This window comes from Macaca thibetana, chromosome 10, assembly GCF_024542745.1.
Source record: "Macaca thibetana thibetana isolate TM-01 chromosome 10, ASM2454274v1, whole genome shotgun sequence".
Lineage (NCBI taxonomy): Eukaryota > Metazoa > Chordata > Mammalia > Primates > Cercopithecidae > Macaca > Macaca thibetana.
Window position 1 is genome coordinate 94121381 of NC_065587.1, and position 22470 is coordinate 94143850.

At 45.5% G+C, this 22470-nt stretch overlaps 2 protein-coding genes across 2 annotated transcripts in view; one reads left to right on the plus strand and one right to left on the minus strand.

The window, feature by feature from the left end:
• Nucleotides 1–20066, minus strand: part of NINL (ninein like) — an 83065-nt gene extending 62999 nt beyond the window's left edge. Inside the window, exons 1-2 of the mRNA XM_050745539.1 lie at nucleotides 18449–20066; nucleotides 6719–6909 (exon numbers count right to left, since the gene is read on the minus strand). Of these exons, the coding sequence (XP_050601496.1) occupies nucleotides 6719–6909; nucleotides 18449–18575 (318 nt within the window). The 5' untranslated portion in view covers nucleotides 18576–20066. The remainder of the gene's footprint in view (nucleotides 1–6718; nucleotides 6910–18448) is intronic.
• Nucleotides 9914–10522, plus strand: LOC126929324 (mitochondrial import receptor subunit TOM6 homolog). Its single transcript, XM_050745538.1, has one exon. It carries the CDS (start codon nucleotides 9950–9952, stop codon nucleotides 10172–10174), a length of 225 nt encoding a protein of 74 aa, XP_050601495.1. The 5' UTR covers nucleotides 9914–9949; the 3' UTR covers nucleotides 10175–10522.
• Nucleotides 20067–22470: the final 2404 nt, after the last annotated feature.

Below are 22470 nucleotides of genomic sequence, written 5' to 3' on the forward strand. Positions count from 1 at the left end.
GTATGTACTGAGTATGTGCTGTATTAAAATACAGAATTTATATAAAATTCAGCAACAGGCAAAAAAAAAAAAAAAAAATCTATGGTGTTGGCGTCCAGACAGTGGTTAACCTTTGGTAGCAGAGGAACCAAAAAGACATGATGAGGGATAAGGGTGTGATGGTTACAAAGGTGCACTCAGTTTGGAATATTCACTGACCTTGTACACTTGGAAACATGCTCTTTTCTGTAGGTACGCTTCAGTGAAAGTCACACAGAAAGAAATCAACAGAAGGGCTATTAGGTTGGTCAAAATATCACCATTAAGTGTTGGAAAAGAAGGTTTGGGGCCATAGGTCCAAGTAGGATTCCACAATCTGGCCAAGAATTTGCATGAGCACATCTCTGTTGCTGCCACTGAATGCAAAATGTGGCTGTTTCTTTGCAGACACCTCTGCCTGGGACACACATGTATTACTCTCTGAATTAAATTATACATGCATTTGCTTATTTTCTGCCCCCCAGTTAAAATGTGAGCTCACTTTAGTAGCATATAGTAGAGACTCAACAAATATTTATTGGGTGTCTTTGCCTCTATATCCTTTCACTGCTAAGCAGAACTCTCCTTCTCACAGAGGCATTCTTTCACCTTTATTCTTAAAGGTTATTTTTACTCGGTATGAAATTCAGGTTGGCAGTTATTTTCTTCTAGCATATTGGAGATATCTTTCCAGAAGTCAGAAGTCTTCTGACTTCTACTGCTACATTAGAGAAAGCAATGGTCAATCTAACTATGGCTCACTTTTAGGATATGTCTTTTCTCTAGCTTCCCTTTTAAAATTATTAAACTTTTCATCTTGAGATCATTATAGACCCATATGCGGTTGTAAGAAAAATGCAAAGAGATCCTGTGTACCCACTTCTGGCTGTTTTTAAGATATTCTCTCTGGCTTTGTTTTCCTTCAGTTTCACATAGTAAGCCAGATATAGATGTCTCTTTATCCTGCTTGGAATTTCACAGGCTTTTGGAATCCCAAGACGTATGTTTCATCTGTCCTGAAAATGTTTTAGCTATTACTTCTTCACATAATGCCCCTCCAGCATTCACTTGTTTCCTCCCGGGACTCCAGTTAAAGAGATGCTGGACTTTCTCACGCCATCTGTACCACCTCTTTTTATATCTTCATGCTGCATTCTGGATGACTCCAGTTAATGAATGGTTTCTTCAGCTGTGTCTAATCTGCTCTTAAATGCTTCTATTTAAATTTTGGTGATCATACTTTTCTTTTTTTTTTTTTTTTTTTGAGATAGAGTCTGGCTCTGTCGCCCAGGCTGGAGTGCAGTGGCCGGATCTCAGCTCACTGCAAGCTCCGCCTCCCGGGTTTACGCCATTCTCCTGCCTCAGCCTCCCGAGTAGCTGGGACTACAGGCGCCCGCCACCTCGCCCGACTAGTTTTTTTGTATTTTTTAGTAGAGACGGGGTTTCACCGTGTTCACCAGGATGGTCTCGATCTCCTGACCTCGTGATCCGCCCGTCTCGGCCTCCCAAAGTGCTGGGATTACAGGCTTGAGCCACCGCGCCCGGCCTTATACTTTTCAATTCTAGACATTTTATTTGGTTCATTGTTCAGATTTGTTACTTCACTTTTTAGAGTTCTTATAGATATTTTTTAAGCTTTAAAAAAATCTCTAATATAGTAACCATAGTTGTTTTATATTTTGTGTCCAACAATTCTAATATCTCACATTTTTGTGGGTCTGTTTCCATTGTCAGTTGTTTCTGCTGGTTCTTGCTCATCCTGTCTTGTTTCTTTGCCCAGTTATCCTTTACCGTATGCTGGTCATTGTATTTGGCTATTATTTAGGAATAATTTCAGATTTGGGATGATGGCACTTTTATTGTTTGCTTTGGCTAGGTGCCTATCCATGCAGTGCCAGTAATCTAAGTGCAGGATTTGAGATTATCTAGTGTACTGAGGGATATAAGATCAGACCACAAAGCAGTATAATGACTGACTGCAATTCATCTTTACCATACAGGTCTTACCCTTCAGGATTCTTCCTTAAATTCGGGGTTGGTTTGCCAACCCTGGGTTTCTACCTTAAATGAGTCCAGGTTTTGACATATGTTTCTGGGGCCCTTTGAGGTCCTCAAAGCCACAGATCAATTTCTCAGTTGCTTACTTAAAATCACAAAATATTCTCAAGGAAAATGGGCTTTTGTGTGCTAACCTTACCTCTCTGGGTACTTAATTTACTACACTTTTTTTTTGTTTGTCTCTGAGACAAGATCTCACTCTATCACCAAGCTGGAGGGCAATGGGCACGATCATAGCTCACTGCAGCCTCAGTCTCCCAAGCTCAAGTGATCTTCCACCTTGGCCTCCTGAGTAGCCGGGTCTACATGTGTGTACCACCCCGCCCCCCAGCTAATTGTTTTTTATTTTTAGTAGAGACAAAGTCTGGCCATGTTGGCCAGACTGGTCTTGAACTCCTGAGCTCAAGTGATTCTCCTGCCTTGGCCTGCCAAAGTACTGGGATTATAGACCTGAGCCACCATGCCCAGCCTATCACAGATTTTTTGACTGGCAATTTCTCACTGATTTATTTGCACTTTACTGTTTTCAAAATATTTGTTTTTATTATTTTGTTCAGTTTTTCTAGTAGTCCTCCTTGAAAGCTCGGCCTGAGTTAGCTCACTTGCCACTATCAGAACATCTGAACTACTTCTTCCTTTTTTCAGGGCTGCAAAAGATTTCAACAAATGGAGCTACCAGGATTATGTAAACGATCCCATACTGAAAAAGCTGTTTCCAAACTTTTCCTGTCTGAATGAATGCCAGAATGCATCCCTTGAATGCATGTCATTTCACAGGAAGATAGAAACTGTGGGTCTTTCCTCCTTGCATCCCTAGCATCTGGTGTTGCCTAGCACATAGGAAGTCCCCCAAAAATAGCTGTCAAATACTAGACAAATAATGAAATTGCAATTTTGCTCGTTCTAATCACAGATTCTTTTGTGTTGTTAGTAATAATTACCAGCTGACTTTCTTCCATCCATCAAAGAGCAGGGGGATCAGATGGCCCAGTCTGGTGTCACTTCAGTCTGACACCATCTTGACCACACTTGTTTGTTTTCTTATGTCGTTCTTTACAGTTCACAAAAGGCGAGCAGCAACCCCATATATTCAAGTATTTTACCAACAAGATACACCATCCCATCTCCGCATGATCTCAGACTCATTCGCCACAAAGTAAAGGGGCTGGAATGTGTGATCTAGAGGTACTTTCATCTTCAAATTACAATTGTCCCTCAGTATCCCTGGGGGATTGGTTCCAGGACCCTTGGCAGATACCAAACTCCACAGATGCTCAAGTCCCTTGTATAAAAGGTAGTATTTGCATATAACCTACGCACATCTTCCTGTATATTTTAAATTAGCTCTAGATTACTTACAATAGCCAGTACAATGTAAATACTATGTAATTAGCTGTTAGGCTGCATTGTTTAGGAAATAGTGAGAAGAAAAAGGTTTGTACCTGTTCAATACAGATATGACCATCTTTTTTTTTCTCTGAATATATATATATATATATGAGACATTATATATATACATATATATATATATGAGACAGGGTCTCATGCTGCTGCCCAGGCTGGAGTGCAGTGACACAATCACACCTCACTACAGCCTCAAACTCCTGGGCTCAAGCAATCCTCCCAGCTCAGACTCACAGTCGCTGGAATTACAGGTGCGTGCCACCACACCCAGCTACCTTTAAGACTTTTCTGTAGAGACGAGGTCTCACTCTGTTGCCCAAGCTAATCTTGAACTCCTAGACTTAGGCAATCCTCTCACGTTGGCCTCCCAAAGTGCTGGGATTACATGTGTGAGCCACTGCACCTGGCCTGTTTCATTTTTATGAGATTCCTGTATCAGTAACATTTATATAATATCATATATGTTAATTACTACAAGGACTGGATATGTAGTATTGGTTTGTTTGTTTGCTTTTTGAGATGGAGTCTTGCTCTGTCGCCCAGGCTGGAGTACAATGGCGTGATCCTGGTTCACTGCAACCTCCACCTCCCGGGTTCAAGCGATTCTCCTGCCTCAGCCTCCTGAGTAGCTGGGATTACAGGTGTGCGCCACCATGCCCAGCTAATTTTGTATTTTCAGTAGACATGGGGTTTCACCACATTGGTCAGGCTGGTCTCCAACTCCCGAACTCGTGATCCGCCTGCCTTGGCCTCCCAAAGTGCTGGGACGACAGGCGTGAGCCACTGCACTTGACCTGGATATGTAGTATTTGAACCGAAAAGCCAATCAATTCTCCTGGATAAAGAGTTTATCTTGGTTTTCTCTGAGACTACCTGAAATCTCTACCATTGGGTTTCTTGTAGAAAAGTGGGGACACCTATATGGATATTTCTGGCTTAATACCGCTTCCCTTAAATCTCTGTATGATGTTCCACCTACAGGGGCTGTGGGAGCTCTGCCCTGTCTGTGGGACGAAGCAGAGAAGCAAGCAGAGCCTGAAAAGAAAAATTATCCACCATGACCAACCATCTCCGAGGAGATAGGATCAAGGGACAGGCAGGGAGAGGTGAGCGCTAGGCACCTGCAGCACTGACAGGGTGCTCTCAAAATGTTACAGAGAGAAGAGAAAGATAACGTCAGAGCACAGTCAAGAGCACTAGTGCAAACAAAGTTACTTCTTAATTTATCTAACATCTGACTTGCTTTCTGGGAACAGAAAATTATGGCTGTAGGAGGGGATGGAGCTGGGACAGACAGACGGACAATGGCTGGACATGCATGGCTGTCCCAGGGGGAGCTGTGTCAGAAAGGGCCCGGCTCCTGTCACCGCTGTGGTACCCAACTTTCTTCTCATCCCCTCTTCACAAACATATGAGAAGCCTCAAGCCTCCTGAAGGAAATTCCGTCTCAGATGAGCCGCTTTTCAGGACGCGTGTGACCGGGTTCAAGTCAGAAATCTCACATAACCCAAGCGAATTTTTCTCCTTGCTGATGCTCTAATACTAATCATGGTTATTCTATCATAATTGGATGTTTCTGTCTTGTATCATTCCTATAAATATAAAATGAAGAAAGCCTTGGGAAGGACATGGCTTATTCAATCAGCAGAGCCTGCAACCTGAACGTGGACCCAAAAGTTACTCTTTTGGTTTTGAATTTTCCAAAGTTTGATTTCCAAATTCTTGATTTTTCAAAAATATCAATTCAGCAAGACACAGACTCAAATTAAAAAAATATATATATAAAAACTGGACCACCTGTCTGTATTACTTAAATAACCAGAGCGCTGATTTTTCACCAGTATGCCTTTTGCTCATCTAGCTCCCAAACACACTTCCAGGTGATACCAAGAGAGGCTAGATCATTATCTATCAATAACACATTTGCCTTCTTCAGCGCATTTTAAAAGGCAGGAATAGAAAACGAAGTCAGAGAAAGGACATGAATTTGCCTGAGGAGAGCTCCCTATGAGGGAGGCACAGTGGCCTGCTGACAGGGCAGGTGAGGCTTCTTTGAGGAACTCACAAGAGGTCGGATTCACCCGGACTCTCTACTAGGCCAGCAGTGAGTGGTTCTTTTCTTCATTTGTTTTGGTCCAAAGGCCATTTCAGGAAAATTTACTGGCTGGTTTTTTTTTTCCCCCCATTCAAAATAAAAGTACTGGCGGGTGTGGTGGCTCATACTTGTAATCATAGCACTTTGGAAGGCCAAGGCAGGTGGACCTCTATAGAGCTCAGGTGTTTGAGACCAGCCTGTGTAGCATGGCAAAACCCCATCTCTACAAAAAAATATAAAAATTAGCCAGGTGTGGTGGCGCAGGCCTGTGGTCCCAGCTACTTGGGGGATTGAGGCAGGAGGATCGCTGGAGCCTGGGAGGTGAAGGCTGCAGTGAGCCGAGATGGCTCCACTACACTCCAGCCTGGATGACAAAGTGAGACTGTCTCAAAAAAACAAACAAAAAGAAAATACTGAGTCTTGTAGAAAAAATATTATTCCTTCAAAGTTAAGATGACCAACAAGATAAGGCACTGCTGTTAGCACTAACATCCAGGCACGTTTAAGAAGTAGGAATGGGGAGGTGCTTTTTAGCGTTTTGATCATGAAAGCAGGCTGCAGTCTAGGACCAAGATCCCCATTCTAGATGATCTTGACCTTCTGATAGAAAAGAACCCTCCAATTTCACATTTTCCATCTGGCCTAGATGAAATTATGGGATACTTTTGGACATGGGTATCCTTCATTCTTTCAACAGCAGCTTGCAATTGTTTTGTCCAACTCCTAGATGCACTTCAAACTGTGAAATTGTATAAGACAATCTGCCTTCAAGAGACTGTGACACTCTCTCTGATTACCAGTGTGATTACAGCAGGCCCAACCCATGTGGTCTTTGTGAGCCACACACCACTGGCCCATATCAAACCCCTTCACCATTCTGCCCCTGTGACAAACCACTAAAATATCTTTCTGGAAAAACAAAACCAAACGTCTGGAAGTTACCACATTAAAAACAAGTAATCTTAAGAACCACTTTCTACAATGTAGAATTTCCATAGAGGGAAAAACTAGGACACTGTTCCGTTTGCTAATAACTTTCCTTTGACACTTGTATCCTTATTCAGCTGATACTTACCAAATGCCCATAGGAGCCAACTACAGACCCCTGTGCTTTCCTTTATGACAATGAAGTCCGACACTCACCCTGGCGAAATGGTCGTTTCCGAGAAGCGTCTGCAGTAGGACAGGCAGCTGCTGCTCCAGGTGAAGCTTAAGGCAGAGCTGGGTCAGCTCCTGGCGGTCCAGAAAGCCGGTCCCTGTGGTGTCACAGCTGCTATAGACTTCCCTGAGCTGCGAGACATAGTGGTTCTCTTCTTCATCCATCCCATAGCAAGCTGGCAGTGTGCAAGGGAAGAAGAAAACATCAGGACACTTTCCCGCCTCCTCTCCCATTCCCACACTGCCGGTGAGTGCCGAGCTACGTGGTCCAGGCAGGGGTAGGAGCTGGCATGTGGGGAAGGCACCAGGGACCCTTGCAGGGCCAAGCACAGTGGGAGGACTGAGCTCCACCCTTGCAGGAGAGGCCAGAGCAGGTTAACAGGGAGTGAGGATAAATAGTCCTTCAGTCGTCAGTCACAGGAACTAGAATTTCTTTGTTGTATGAAAAATATCCATTAGGCCAGGTATGGTGACTCACGCTTGTAATCCCAACACTTTGGGAGACAAAGGCGGGAGGACTGCTTGAACCCAGGAGTTCAAGGGTGCGGTGGACTGTGACAGTGCCACTGTTCTCCAGCCTGGGCAGCAGAGGGAAACCCTATCTCAAAAAGGAAACTATTTTAGAATAATTAGAAAGTAGAGATATGTAGTATAAAGAAAACTAAAACCATCAAAAGTTCCACTACCATATAAAACACTACTATTAATATTTTGACCAGCATACAATCTAATTTTTTTGTGGAGGGGAGACAGGGTGTTGCTCTATTGCCCAGGCTGGAGTGCAGTGGCACAATCTCAGCTCACTGCAACCTCTGCCTCCTGGGTTGAAGAGGTTCTCCTGCCACAGCCTCACAAGTAGCTGGGACTACAGGTACATGCCACCACTCCTGGCTAATTTTTGTATTTTTACCAAAGACGAGGTTTCACCATGTTGGACAGGTTGGTCTTGAACTCTTGACCTCAAGTGTCACCTGCCTTGGCCTCCCAAAGTGCTGGGATTACAGGTGTGAGCCACCACATGCAGCCCAGATTAATTTTTCTGTATACATGTACAAATGTAGTTTTTTTCCTTACAAGGTTTTCTCTCTTGTAGTAAAAAGGCAGTAAACATTTTACTAAATTGTACTAAATAAAAGTGCTTACAATAAGGAAAAAAAGGAAACTCTAATAAAAATATACAGAGGATGTTAATAAATCACAAAAGAAATATATATAATTAATAACCATCTAAAAATGCTCAAATTAAAACCGAGATATGCTATTTGTAACTGTCAAATTATCAAGACTAAAAATCCTGGATGCCTATTGTAAGCAGGGATCTCGCCCACTGCTGGAGGAAGGAATGGGCAAACATTTCTGGGGGGTACTTTGTCTGTATATGAAGAATACTTAAAATATTAACTGTCCGAGTGTCTCACTTACATGAAATTCCTTATATTTAAGAAAACAGAGTTACAGACAAAAATGTGAGTTCATCAGAATATTATTTATGTAAGAACAGGAAAGAAAATAACCTAAAATATCCAACAGAAGAATAGTTTGTCAAATTATTGTGTATTTATATGACAGAATATTAAACAGTCTTGAAATTCACATTTATTTATTTTTGATTGTTTAGAGACAGGGTCTCACTCTGTCACCCAAGCCTGGAGTGCAGTGGCACAATCATAGCTCACTGTAACGTTGAACTCCTGGGCCCAAGAGATCCTTTTGCCTCAGCCTCTCAAGTAGCTGGGACTATGGATGCATACCACCCTGCCCAGCTAATTTATTTAAAATTTTTTTTACCAAGATGGGAGTCTCACTATGTTACCCAGGCTGGTCTCAAACTCCTGGACTCAAGTGATCCCTTGCTGTGGCCTCCCAAAGTGCTGGGATTACAAAGTGTAAGCCACTGCACCCAGCCGAAAATCACATTTCTGAAAAATATTTAATAGCATGGGCAGTGTAGAAGAATAAAAACTTTATAATAATAACTAATACACTTACTGGTCACTTTACATATAATAATCCATTTATGCCTTATAACAATTCTACCAAGAAGTTTATGCAACTTTCAGGAGGAAAATATATTTTTAAAAAGGGGAAAAAAGAAACAAATACACCAAAATGGTAAGAAATGCTTTCACTGGCCCGGGCGCGGTAGCTCACGTCTGTAATCCCAGCACTTTGGGAGGCTGAGGCAGGTGGATCACGAGGTCAGGAGATCGAGACCATCCCGGCCAACATGGTGAAACCCCATCTCTACTAAAAATACAAAAAAAAATTAGCTGGGTGTGGTGGCAGGCGCCTGTAGTCCCAGCTACTCAGCAGGCTGAGGCAGGAGAATGGCGTGAACCCAGGAGGCGGAGCTTGCAGTGAGCCAAGATCACACCACTGCACTCCAGCCTGGGCAACAGAGCGAGATGCCATCTCAAAAAATAAATAAATAAAAATAAGAAATGCTTTAATGGTATTACACATTTATATTTCCTATGTTGTATATTTTTATATCTCTCAAAAATTTTAGAACAAGTAGAACACGTTAGTAACTAGAAAATGTTACTAAAACATAAAAAACATTAAGGCCCTAAAGACATTAAGATAAACCACATAAAACCACCAATATTAGGCCATCATTCTGACCCACAAAAATGGCAATTTCACACGGTTCAGCCTATAAGGCAGGCACAACAACTAAGGAACAATTCTAAAAAACAGAAAATATAAGGAAACAACAAGATGAAAAGTCAATCAAACTCATTCATAATCAAGTAATCCGTAAACATGACACAATGAACCAACATCCCTTTCCAGTAAGGCACAGCACAGTAAATGCCAGTTCTATATAGATGTCACTTTAATGTGGTGGGTGGCATTTACTCGCCATCATCCACATGGAGTAGGGAGGTCAGAGTCAGAAGAAGAATGTATGAGGAGTTGAAAATCTGTTCAGATCAGCTCCCCAGTGGAAAATGTGCATGCTCCTCATCTTACTCAGGAAAATAATATAATCAATGATATAAAAATTAACGTTGGGCAGGTACGGTGGTGTGAGCCTGTAGTCTCAGCTTCTCAGAAGGCTGAGGCAGGAGGATAACTTGAGCCCAGGATTCAAGGCTGCAGTGAGCCATGATCACACCACTGCACTCTAGCCTGGGTGACAGAGCAAGATCCTGTCTCTTAAAAATTAATTCATATGGTTCCTCCACCGCGGCCCATGCGAAGGTTCCTACTATGGCTTCCAGCGGGGTCCCGGTGAGCGCTGCTGGCTCGGCTAATGAAACTCCCGAAATACCGGACAACGTGGGAGATTGGCTTCGGGGCGTCTACCGCTTTGCCACAGATAGGAATGACTTCCGGAGGAACTTGATACTAAATTTGGGACTCTTTGCTGCGGGAGTTTGGCTGGCCAGGAACTTGAGTGACATTGACCTCATGGCACCTCAGCCAGGGGTGTAGCCAAGTAGACAAATGGAATCCTGTGCTGAACCCGAATCTTCCAAAAAACAGCCTACAATCTGTGACCACCACAAGATGTGCCCTGATGGCAGCTGAAGTTTGATTCAGATGGGCACTTTTCTTCCCTCTCCCTGCCTAGTTTCCTTTTGTTCCTTGAGTCCACGCAGAATTCCATTCTCTGGTCAGCAGACAGGCTTAAGCTAAAGTATGGCCTCTGTTCTATAAAGTTCTGTACATAGTTCCCAAGCTTCTGCAGGGGGTGATCTTTGCTCTTGTCCTGAGAAATAACAGTGCTGTTTTAACAAACATTTGAAATAAATACCGCACACAAAGGCAAAAAAAAAAAAATTAATTAGAATCTTCACGGTGACATTAAATTGATTGTAGAAAGTGAACACAGCTGACCTTTTAATTAAACACCTGTTGATAAGCTGTAAAAACAGTCAGTATCTACACTGAGAATGAACAAACCGGTTCATAGTCTCAGACGGCGTGCAGGTGAAAACGATAATCTGCTCAGCATCTGCAACGGCCTGCCCTATTTGCTAATCAAATTACTCAACCCTTCTCAGACAGGAGTACACAGAAGTTCAGACAGGGCGAAGAGGAGTGAACTGTGAACATCTGCCTCCTCTTTCAGACTGTTTTGAGATGGTAACAAAGAAAATGGACAGAAAACCATAAACGATAAATCGGAAAGCAAACAGCCTGGGCAACATGGTGAGACCCCGTCTCTACAAAAAATAGAACTAGCCGGGCATAGTGGTGCATGCCTGTAGTCCCAGCTACTTGGGAGACTTAGGTAGGAGGATCACCTAGAGGCCAGGAAGTTGAGGCTGCAGTGAGCTGTGATAGTGCCACTGCACTCCAGCCTCAGCAACAGAGCCAGACCTTGTCTCAAAAAAAAAAAAAAAGAAAAAGAAAGAAATGAAAAAGACAGACAAGTGGTAAAATCCAGAATGTGAAAGGCAGGGAACGGGGAGAGAGGGCAGAGTGGCTGGTGGAAGGACCCCAGGCGGAGGTGAGCAGGATGCCTCCAGGGTTCACTCAGCCCACCAGGGCCCAATTTCTAGCCCTTTCCTGTGTCTCCAAGAATCATGAAAAAAACTGTTTTGAAAATTCCTCCACGTTTTTTCTATTTTATGTTTAGTTGTAACCAATTCAACCATTTAAAGTATATGAAATAAAGAAAACAAAATAAGCCTGTCCCTCTACCCTCCCTGCTTCCCAGAAGAATCACTGCTTGGAACACAGGCTTTGAGATCATTTCTAAGCCTCTAGGACAGATGGGCGGTGAGGCACACACACGTACATAACACACAGACACACACGTATATACATACTTATGTATAATAAGTATAACACTGAATACATTATTTTCCAACTTGTTCTGAAACTTGCACTGAGAGATCGTTCCCTGTCTCCCCCATTTAAAAAAATACAACGCGCTCTTGTGTGCAGGGCTGTAACATGATGTATCTAACTAAGTATTCTCAGAGAGATGGGTAAATCCAGAGTTTTCTCTTACATCACCTCCTGCTTGTATGGGCATATGTAATCTGAGGGGCAGGGGAGAAGACAAAACCTCCTGCATCAAACACCCCTGCTCCTTCCTCTTTGTGAGCTCTGAAAGGCGTGAACCAACCACTGTTTCCTCCTGACCATGCCCCACAAGCCATGCCTTTGGGAAGGTCCAGGAGTGCTTCCCAAACAGCGAGGCTTGGAGGAAACATGCGGCTGGGCTGTTTTCCCAATGTCAGAGGGTAAAAAAGGGATCTCTTCATCTCCTGGCTGTGGGCAAGTCCTGCACCTAAGCCAGTCGGGGGTGCCTGGCCTTGGCTCTCAGCTCTCCCTATACCACAGCTATTTGTACTACACAGGAGAAGGCACCAAATGGGGACTCAAAGTTCTTTCTCATGGGCATCTTTCCCTTTCTAAACAAGATGGGGAAAGTCTCAAATTGGGGCCTGCAGAGCCTTGGCTGCCCCTAGAAGGACAGCTCTCTGTGTGGCCAGGCCTGGCCCATGACACTGCAAACCCTCTGTGGAACTAAGAGAGGCACAAAAAAGGAAAGAGCCTGCCACGGCTGGGGCTGCAGGGGCAGCAAGGCTGGAGAATGAGCTCCTTCCCCGCCACCTACAGCAGCTGGGCCCGCCGGTCCCTTCCATGTGTGGGGCTCTCAGGAGGCCCCAGCCACACCACTTCCCTTCCTCTCAGAGCCCCAGATTCACGTTTCTGAGGCTGGGCTGGGATTTCCAGAAGAGGGAAGGAGCTTCAATTCCCATATGACTACGAGTCAGGCATCCACAGGAGGGCTGGCCAGCAGGGCCGGCGCGTGGGAAAGAGCGGTCCCCTCTGGCCCTGTCTTCGCGGGCTCATGGCACAAGGCAGTAGGGCAAGCCCACGCATCTGACCAGCCAGCCCCCAAGGGGACCTGCAGCTCTGCCCCACCATCCCCATGTGAGCAGGGAAGTACAGGCAGCCCCTGCCCCTTCTCAAGACGGCACCGAGCCTTCTCAAGCCCATGGCTGAGTTACTGAGCATTCAGAGCCGCCCCTCTCCTCTCCTCTCCCTCACTCCTGCGTCTCAGACTCTGCCCAGAGAGCAGGTGCTTCACCTACTGGTGAGTCAGGTGTGGGCAAGCAGGTGAGTCAGACACAGCAGTTCCACAAGCCAGTCGAAGACCTTTCTGTGACAATTCACCAGCACATGGCCTAATCCCCATCCAAGACAACATCCAGCCACATTTTCAAAATAAAGGAAACGAGGAGGTACTGTCTGTATTCGCATACACCCAATAGAACTTGTCCTCCACCCCCCTCACCCCAGGAAGAGGGCCGAAGCGTCTTTCTGTAGTCTCTCAAATACCCCATGACCAACTTTAGCAAATGAGGCAGTTGGAAACCCTGGCCAGGAAAGCTTAGAAAAACCCCAAGGCTCCACAGAAGACTGCATTCACCTGGAAAGCGGCCTGGCTCAGCCACATGGAACCCCGCTGCAAAGAGGCTGGCCACTTCAAGGGGCTGCCCTGGGATCCAAGAGCCCCAGAACACAGCCCAGGCGACAAGACAGCAGACAAGCCATGAACCCCGCGGAACTGTGGAGGGTCTCAGAAGCAGTGGAGCAGCCTGAAGGTGGGGCTCAGAATTCCAGCGTTCACACACACTCCACTCCCTGGAGTCTGGAGCCGGTGAGGCAGGGAGGATGTGGGAGAGGAGAATAATGAAGGGGCTGAGCCCAACACACACACGCGCACACTCACAGAAACTGCACTACCCACAGAAGGAGAGAGGAAAGCCACTTCAGCCAGGAAACAAGACTGCTGGGCAAAAAGAACGATCCGATACCAAGGGAGGTTTCCTGGACACTGACATGTTACAGTGGCAAAACAGACATCAACAGCAGGATCAGAAGACAAGGAAAGCTCCTATCAAGTGTACCTAAACAATAAAGATAAAAAATGAGAGAGAAAAAAAGGGAAATTCAAAATCGATTCCATACATTAGTCCAATCAGTGTGGTCCTAGCACAAGCAGACATAGACCCATGGAACAGAAAACAGACCCCAGAAATCAACCCCCATGCATACCGTCAAACGATCTTCAACAAGGGGGTCAAGACCACAAAACGGTAAAAAGACTGTCTCTCCAATAAATGCCGTAGGGAAAACTATAGATATCCACAAACAAAAGAACTCAGTTTAACCCTTCCCTTCTACCACATACAAAAATTACCTTTTGTATAATTTACCAAAAATGGATCAAAGACCTAAATGTAAGACCTAAAGCTATAAAACTTTTTATAGTTTTAACTAAAATAGTGGAATAGTTTTATAAACAGAGAGAAAGCTTCATGATGTTGGATTTGGCAGTGATTTCTTAGATCTGTCAGTAAGAGCACAGGCAACAAAAGCAAAGATACACAAAGAGAACTACACCAAACTTGAAAACTTGAAGGCACTGCAGGGCCAGGCTGGTGGGAGCAGGGGAAGCCAAAAGAAAAGTAGGTAAGCTCTAAGTCTATCCTTCTTCCTGGCCCAGGATACACAGTCCTCCTGTGCCCAGCTTCTCACCAGACACCTGCACATTAGCTCACTGCAACCTTGGCCTTATCAGTACTGCACAAAGCCCTCTTCAGCATGCAGCATAAACACTATTCTATAAAATCCCCAACAAAGCTTTGTCTCTTTGCAGTCAGCTCCTCTCTTCCTGCTGTGCCTGTTGCTCCCTTGCAACGTATTTTTCTATTTTCTTTCCGCCCTTCTTACAGGTAGGTAAAAATACCTTACCTACCTGTACGGTATTTTTCTATTTTCTCTCTGCCTTTCTTGGTAAATTCTTCTTACCCCTGCGCTGCCAGCCCCAGATAGTTGCCGCTCAACTGTGACAATAACCAAAAGAATTCAAAACAGCATCTCAAAGAGATACAGTCATGTATCACTTAACAATGGTGATAAGTTCTGAAAATGTGTTGTTAGGTGATTTCGTTGTTTAAACATCACAGAGTGTGGTAGGCATGGCCTACCACAAACCTAGGCTACAAGCAGGTTCGTGTACTGAATACTGGAGGCAACTGTAACACAATGCTAATCTAAACATATCTAAACACAGAAAAGGTACAGAACTACAGTATTATAATCTTATGAGACCACCACTGTATATACAGTCCACTGCTGACTGAAACATTGTTACGTGGTGTGTGACCATACATACAGTCATCCCTCAATATCCACAGGGGGCGGTTCCAGGACCCCTCATGGAAACCAAAACCATAGATGCTCAAGTCCCTCTCTAAAATTACGTAGTATTTGCCTATAACCTATGCATATCCTCCTGTATACATTAAATCGCCTCTAGATTACATATAATACTTAAGACAAAGTAAATGCTGTGTAAGTAGTTGTTATACCATATTGTTTAGGGAACAATGACAAGAAAACAAAAAGCCTCTACATGTTCAGTATGGAGGCAACCGTCACAGGCCTTACTACATTTTTTATTCATGGTTAGTTAAATCCACAGATGTGGAACCCATAGATACAAAAGACTCACTGTACTTCTGTGTACAATGGAATATTATTACACCTCAAAAAGGAGGAAAATCTTGTCATTTGCAACAACATGGATGCACCTAGAGGACATTAATGCTAAGTGAAATAAAGCTGGCACAGAGAGACAAACACCACAGACCTTACTCAGATGTGGACTCTAGAGCAGCTGGCTGCAGAGAAGCTAAGAGTGAACAGGAGTGACCAGGGGCTGGTGTCGGGGGATGGGGAGGTGTTGGGTAGGGGTGCAAAGTTTCGGGTAAGACATGAGTAAGTTCTGGCGATCTTATTAACGTGGTGACTATAGTTAATAATAACATTTTATACTCGAAAATTGCTACGAGAGTAGATCTTAAATGTCACCACAAAAAGTATTAAGTATGAGAGGGGACAGATACGTTAATTAGCTAGATTTAACAATTTTATAATGTATACATGTATCAAAACATCATTTTGTACACCATAAATACATGCCATTTTTATTTGTCAGTTATACCTTTATAAACTGGGGTGAGGGAGAAGTTCTACAGATCTGTTACAAACCTAAGCGAATCTAGTTAACATTACAGAACTGTACACTTAACAACGGTTAAGAGGGTAAACTTCATGTTGTGTTTTTTACCACCATTAAATTTAAGTAAAATATATTTTTTAAAAAGAAAGAAAGAAAAATGTTCAAAATATGGTGGCCTGCTTTCTGAAACTGCTCAACTCTGTTCTCCTGTAGCACTTCTATCTGGATTTTCTCCTTGCCTCCCTCTCCCGCAAAATAATCAATCCAAAGCTCTCCACATCCTCAGAAAGCCCAGAAAAGGGAGCCAAGGGAAAGCAAAGGGGAAGTGATTAGAATAATACAACACTTTTCCCAGCACAGAGATGGAAAAGTCGTTCCGCTTGAGACAACAAATGAAAAGCACCTGCGCCAAGCACACCCTCGTGAACCTCAGAGCAAACTAATGAGTGAGCCCGACAGATGTCCAGAGAGAAGGAGCAGCCCCACATCACAGCAGCAGGGATCAGAACAGCACCATGCCCGCAGCAGCAAGGCTGAAAGCTCAGAGCCAACCCAGGGCCTTCCACGTGCTCAGGGTAGTGGATGACTTTCCATCTACCCAAGAGGCTATAAAATCCACGCTGAGCACACACTTCAGCAAAACAAGGGGTGAACCAAGAAAGTCGAAGACAAAGGCTCACGATCTGGGCTCCATCCAAGATGGGAGGCTTTGGTGTAGGAGCTCAGCCAGGCCAGGGATGGGAGGTGACCGACCCCAAACAGATTGCTGTGTACTGCCCACTGAGCATTTGGGAAAAATAGGGATAGGCTTTTGACAGGGCTGATGGAGCTTTTGGAAAAAATAAGAATAAGTTCATTAAAAAGCGAGCCAGGGCCGGGTGCAGTGGCTCACGCCTATAAACACAGCACTTTGGGAGGCCCAGGCAGGCAGATCACTTGAGGTCAGGAGTTCGAGACCAGCCTGGCCAATATGGTGACATCCTGTCTCTACAAAAATACAAAAAATACAAAAATTAGCTAGGTATGGTGGCGGGCGCCTGAAATCCCAGCTACTCAGGAGGCTGAGGCAAGAGAATCGCTTGAGCCTGGGGGGCGGAGGTTGCAGTAAGCTGAGATCATGCCACTGCATGGTCCAGGCTGGGCAATAGAGTGAGACTGTCTTCAAAAAAAAAAAAAACAAAACGATAAGCCAGTAAAATCCCAGACAACATCAGCCTCTATAAAGCCAAACCCAGCAAAAGAGTAGAAGTATAATCACGGCCAACCTGTGGGTTCTGCAGTGGACAATGTTATGCAGTGACAACAGCAAAAATGCACAGTGGCCACTGGGGAGCCTAAAGAGTATAAGAAATAACAGCAGAAAGAGGTTCAATTACCGTGTCCATACTCTGTATGCCATAAAACAGTATAGTTAGGGTATGGACATGAGTATCAGGAGAAATGTCTAAGACTGAAACGTGGTTGCCTCTAAGGAGACACATGGAGAGATGAAGGCAACAGAGCAGGGTAGCTGATGTCAACATACACTTTTTTAAACTTTCTGCCTTTCTTTGTTTTTGAAACAGAGTCTCCCTCGTGTCGGCTGTGGTGCGGTGGTGTTGATCACAGCTCACTGCAGCCTCAACCTCCTGGGCTCAAGCGATCCTCTCACCTCAGCCCCCAAGTAGCTGGGACTACAGGTGCGAACCACCCTGCCCAGCTACTTTTAAATTTTTCTGTACAGATGGGGCCTCCCTATGTTACCCGGGCTGGTCTCAAACTCCTGGGCTCAAGTGATCCTTCTACCTTGGCCTCCCAGAGGGCTGGGATTACAGGTGTGAGTCACCACACCTGGCCTGAATGTTTTCATTTTTAAGCCATGTGAGCATGTTATTTGACGAAACAAAAACTGACGTCAAAGAGCCGCGCACCTGCTGGCTCTGCATATACAACACAGCAGTGCTCCTGGGGAGGCGTGAGGTTCATTATGGAGCCAGTCCTCCCCACACACAAAAGTAAAACAGAGTACAGAATACCGGAGTAAACACTGAACTTCACAGATGCAGCACCGCACATGCACAGCAGCGTGGCTGTCAGGTAGCACCACCCTCTGCAGGGGACAGGGGCCCGTCACTGGGAGGCCCCCTGGAGGGACGGCCCTGGGCTGCTGCCGGTGGAGGGTGGTTCTGGGGAGGAGGAACCCAGAAACGAGCTTTGTGCCTTCACCGTCCCATTGTGTGGGGCGCAGCTACCTCAGGACACTGTCTCCTTCAGGCCCACGGTGGCACCACAGGCCACCATTAACGGGGATCCTGACAAGAGTCGAAATGCACGTCACGTTAATTGCACATCTATACTCGCAGGCTTGCCGCTTGGTCTCTCTCCCTCCCCCTTTCTCAGGGACCCAGCCTCTACCCGCCCCAGCAGCATTCATGGGACCAACACGGTGCCCCGCCCAGGCTGGGGACTTCCCTGGGGTTGGAGCGTGGCTTATCTGGGTGAAAGACACCTCGGCGTGAGATGCTGGTGGCCGCCCCTGGCCCATCCCAACCCCGCAATGCCACTGGAAGATGAACATGTGTCGCCGAATGAAGGGCAGGGAGGCATGGGCGTGGACTGTGCACCTCTGGCCCTGTCCTGAGAGGGGACTCCTGTGGTCGCCAGGCGAGGGGAGCTCTGTTTCTGTCCAGCTTCTTCCTCGGAAAGCAGGGGCTGAGAGGGGTGGGCTCCCCTACCTCTGCTGTGGCCTGTGGTCCTATGAAAAGGCCTCGCTCCTGGACAGTGGACCACCATGGAAGGAAGGAGTCTGCCAGGTCCTATAAAAATACTGCGTGATATATTTTCTTTCTTCCCCCACAACATAAATTACACCCACATTTGCTTTCCAGAGTTCTCTCAGCTCACCCCAGCTTCCTCTGGGTAAGGAATCCTTTGACGCCCTGGACCTGGTATAGACGGTGGGCAGCCCTCAGGGGCACAGCCAGGGCAGACATGGTCCTAGGCTGCCATGTGTGGCTGGCCAACCATGGCATGGCCTCTGCTTCCAGGCATGGACATGGCCTGTGCCCAAGGTCACAATGATGGGTAGGGCTGGGGAGCACAGAACTGGGGAGCATAGGGGTGGGCAGCACAGAACTGGGGAGAGCACAGAACTGGGGAGCGCAGGGGTAGGGAAGCACAGAACTTGGGAGCACAGGGCTGGGGAGCACAGGGCTGGGGAACACAGGGTTAGGGAGAACAGAGCTGGGCTTCAGGGTAGCAGCAGAAGACACTTGCCAGCCAGGGCTCTTGGGCTGTCAGCTGCTGCTGGAGAGGCCCTGCCCACTGACCTGCAGTGTTTGATCAAATGACATGAGTGTTGCCCTTAGTGACCGGCAGGCACTTGATAAATGTTACCAAAACGTACACTAACATGGGCAGGACTGGGGTCAGCTAGCCCTAGCAGTGCTGATGCCCAGAATCCAGTGTCCAATTTCCCTACAGCACAGCTGTGTGCACACTCATGGAATCAGCTGGGACAGCAGGGGTAAGGAGTCAGCAAACAGCCATGCTCCTGCTGCCAGGGTCAACGGAGAAAGGCCAAGGTCACATGACAGGGTTCATAGCAGTGGGATCTTCCTGACCCATGCAGACAACCCTGGATAGACAGACGTTGGCAATGCTGATTCCATAGCCACAGAAAACCAGCAACCTGGCCCACACCTTGCTGAGAGGCCGCAGGGCCCCTGCATGGCCAAGGCAGGCAGCTCAGCTCTGGGCAAGTCCCAGCTCCTGCCACTTGCGGCCTCATGGTCTACAGGGTGGACTAAAAACCTGCTACTAAGGGGGTGATGACTGAAAGGGCCAGGCGCTCCATACAGAGACTGCTGCTTACTCACTACACGCTGTAATACTGCCACCAGGGACACCAGAACTACCATCTCACGTACATACAGGTGCCCAGAATCCGAGCCTCATGCTGCTCAAACCCTATTTCCAGGGGTGCCTTGCTGCAAATCAGCCTTCCCCTCCCTCCCTACTTGGAAATACAACCAATGCAAATGACAGAACACTGACGGGAGAAAGACAGCCGCCCTAACTCTCCCCAGGGAGGCCACAGCACGTGAGCCGCCCACCCACAGCCCTCTGTTTAGACTTCCCAAAGCCTCTGCGTGAGGGCAGAGGCAAGGACACCCCTTCTCTATCATCCTTCCACAGACCACGGAGAGGAGGAAAGAAACAGGGAGCTTTCCCTGAACTCTCAGGACCAAGACATTCGTCCAGCACTACCACTGCACACCCCTGCGGGTTCCCGGGGGCTCCCAGGCCTACGCAGGCGCCTCAGTGCAGTCTCACAACAAGCAGCTCGCTATAATAATACACACTGTTTACCTGGGCAGTTCAGAGGCCTCTTCAGTTTCTTCTTTATGCAAACTGAATTATTAATACTCAGTATTCCACATGTGCATAAAATGTTTGCATATCAAAATCACTGGAAAACCTGGCCAGCATTCAGCAGCTGACTACAAAATTGCTAAAAAGCAACACAGTTTCTCTTAGTTTCATTTTTGGAAGCTGGAATGAGTAGGCTCTCAATAATCCTAATGCTATAAAGCTTAATTTAAGATACAAACATAAACTTTGCCAGCAAGTGAAAGAAAATCCTGTTTTCATCCAGAGGCGAAAAGCCTGTCCCCCAACAAACTGGACACTGCCCCAAAGACAGATGATGTGGCCATCGCTCTGCAGGACCGTGCAGCCCTCTGGAGGCCGGAGGAGCAAGGTGTTGGTTTGCATTTAATTAAGTTAATTTATGCACAGTGACGAGGAAATTTAAGCTATGCCCCCCAGAATCCACTGGGCATTAAGGGCAGAGAAGGGAACACTCGGAGGCAGCCTAGGTGTGCCGATCACCTAGGGACCCAGAGTGTCTGTAACAAGAAGCCATTCCCAACAAGGCTCTCTGTAAATCCCGCTCACCCAGAAAGAACAGGGCTGAGGCAGCCCTTTGAGGGTGCTCCTTTTTTATCTGGAAAGATGTTATAACCCCAATAAAACACTGAAGCTGGCGCCTACCTTCCAGCTGAGCAGACCTCAGTGCTACTTCAAACGGCCTTGCCAGCGGGAATCAAGCTTCACACTCCGGCAGTTCTGAGCTATTAGGATTAACTTCTGCTTTAACTGTTTTCATGGTTTTTGCTAATTTTTCAAAATTTTTGCTATTTATTCGTTTTGCAGGCACGGGCCTGAAATATCTCAACAATCGAGTTTGAAAGGCTATCCCTTTTTTTTAAAAAAAATCAAATAAGGTTTAAGAAGCTTTTTTATTGTTCCAGTCCCAAAAATATAAAAATAAGCTTATACCTCATTTAAGTGTTAATCAGTATAATACTTACTTTCCCTACAAAGTAGATTTTCAGACTAAAAACTACAAAGATACCAAATGTTAAAACTGTCCTAGAACACCTATCTTTCTATGGTCTCCTAAAAAAAAGACATCTCAGTACCTATCAATGCCAGACTGTGCTGTCAAAGTCTCTGGTGTTAATGTGGGTTCTGCCACTTTCTAGCTCTGTGGCCTTGGACACGTTACTTCACCTCCCTGAACCTCAGTTTCCTGATCTGAACAACCCGATTAGGACATTATGAGCATTAAAAGAGCTAATGCTAAGCATGCTAACATGTTAGGTACTGAGACCTGTGCCTAATAGATGGCAAGTACTGAATAAATGTTACCATGCCCCATTAAACAGGCAACTGTGTCTGGGACTGTACACGTTTCTAACCATCTACAAGCTGGGTGGGCATTTATAGCTTCCAAGATAAATAATCATATACAGCTAATCCTGTAAGTTCCTACTGTATGTCAATATATGTAAAGACTTTTATATCCATACATACTTATATTCATGCTAGGACTATAGCAAATTTATATGTGTATCCATATAATTACAAAATACCCATACAATTAGTTATAGACATGAGATTATCCACAAACACTTCTATGTATATAAAATGAGCTCTCTCTATATATATCATTACAAAAATAGGAAACTTTATTCTCAGCATCAATATCAACTTCTAACATAAATCTACTGTAAAGAAAGCAACAGTTCCTCTTTTTTACTGGAAATAGCCAATAACAGAAATAGAAGAAATGAGAGAACAAGAAGAGTACATTTGCAGCTACCACTATAATAGCTGTAATAAGACCAGAATCATCTGTGTATGATCAAAAACACTGGGAGGAGTGACATTGTGCACAATAGGGGAGCGGGAAGCTCTAGGGGGTCAGACACTCCCACAGAACTGAGTTTCCCACAGAAACTGAGCAACTTCAATCAACTATTTCAAAACTCTGGAATCATTTCAGATCCTTACGGGCCTGCTACCAACCCTGTTCCTCAGCCCCTGTTCCTGCTGCCCTAGAGCTGGAGGACAGCAGCCTGCACTCCTGGGATATCCGGCTGGTGCCAGAGTGGGCAATGGGGACCCTGTCCTCCAAAGCATGGGTTCAGGGTTTTGGTTGGTCTAGTGGTTCCTTGAGGGAATGAAGCAGACCTTGCCTTGCATTCAGCCTTCCTGGTCTGCAGAAGCTTCCCTCAAAAGCATCTATCAGAAGATACAAAGGGATGGGAGTACCTTTTGGGAAGGAATAAATTTTGTCAGGTCACTGGCTGACTGTGAAGAACAAAAACTTCAGTCACTGCACACAAAAGAGATTATACAATTTGAAGAATGAAGAAAAAGAATGAAGAAAAATGAACACAGTCTAAAG

What these genes read in the sequence shown, in the direction of transcription:
- LOC126929324 (XM_050745538.1), top strand. Translation starts at nt 9,950, where the DNA reads ATGGCTTCCAGCGGGGTCCCGGTGAGCGCTGCTGGCTCGGCTAATGAA.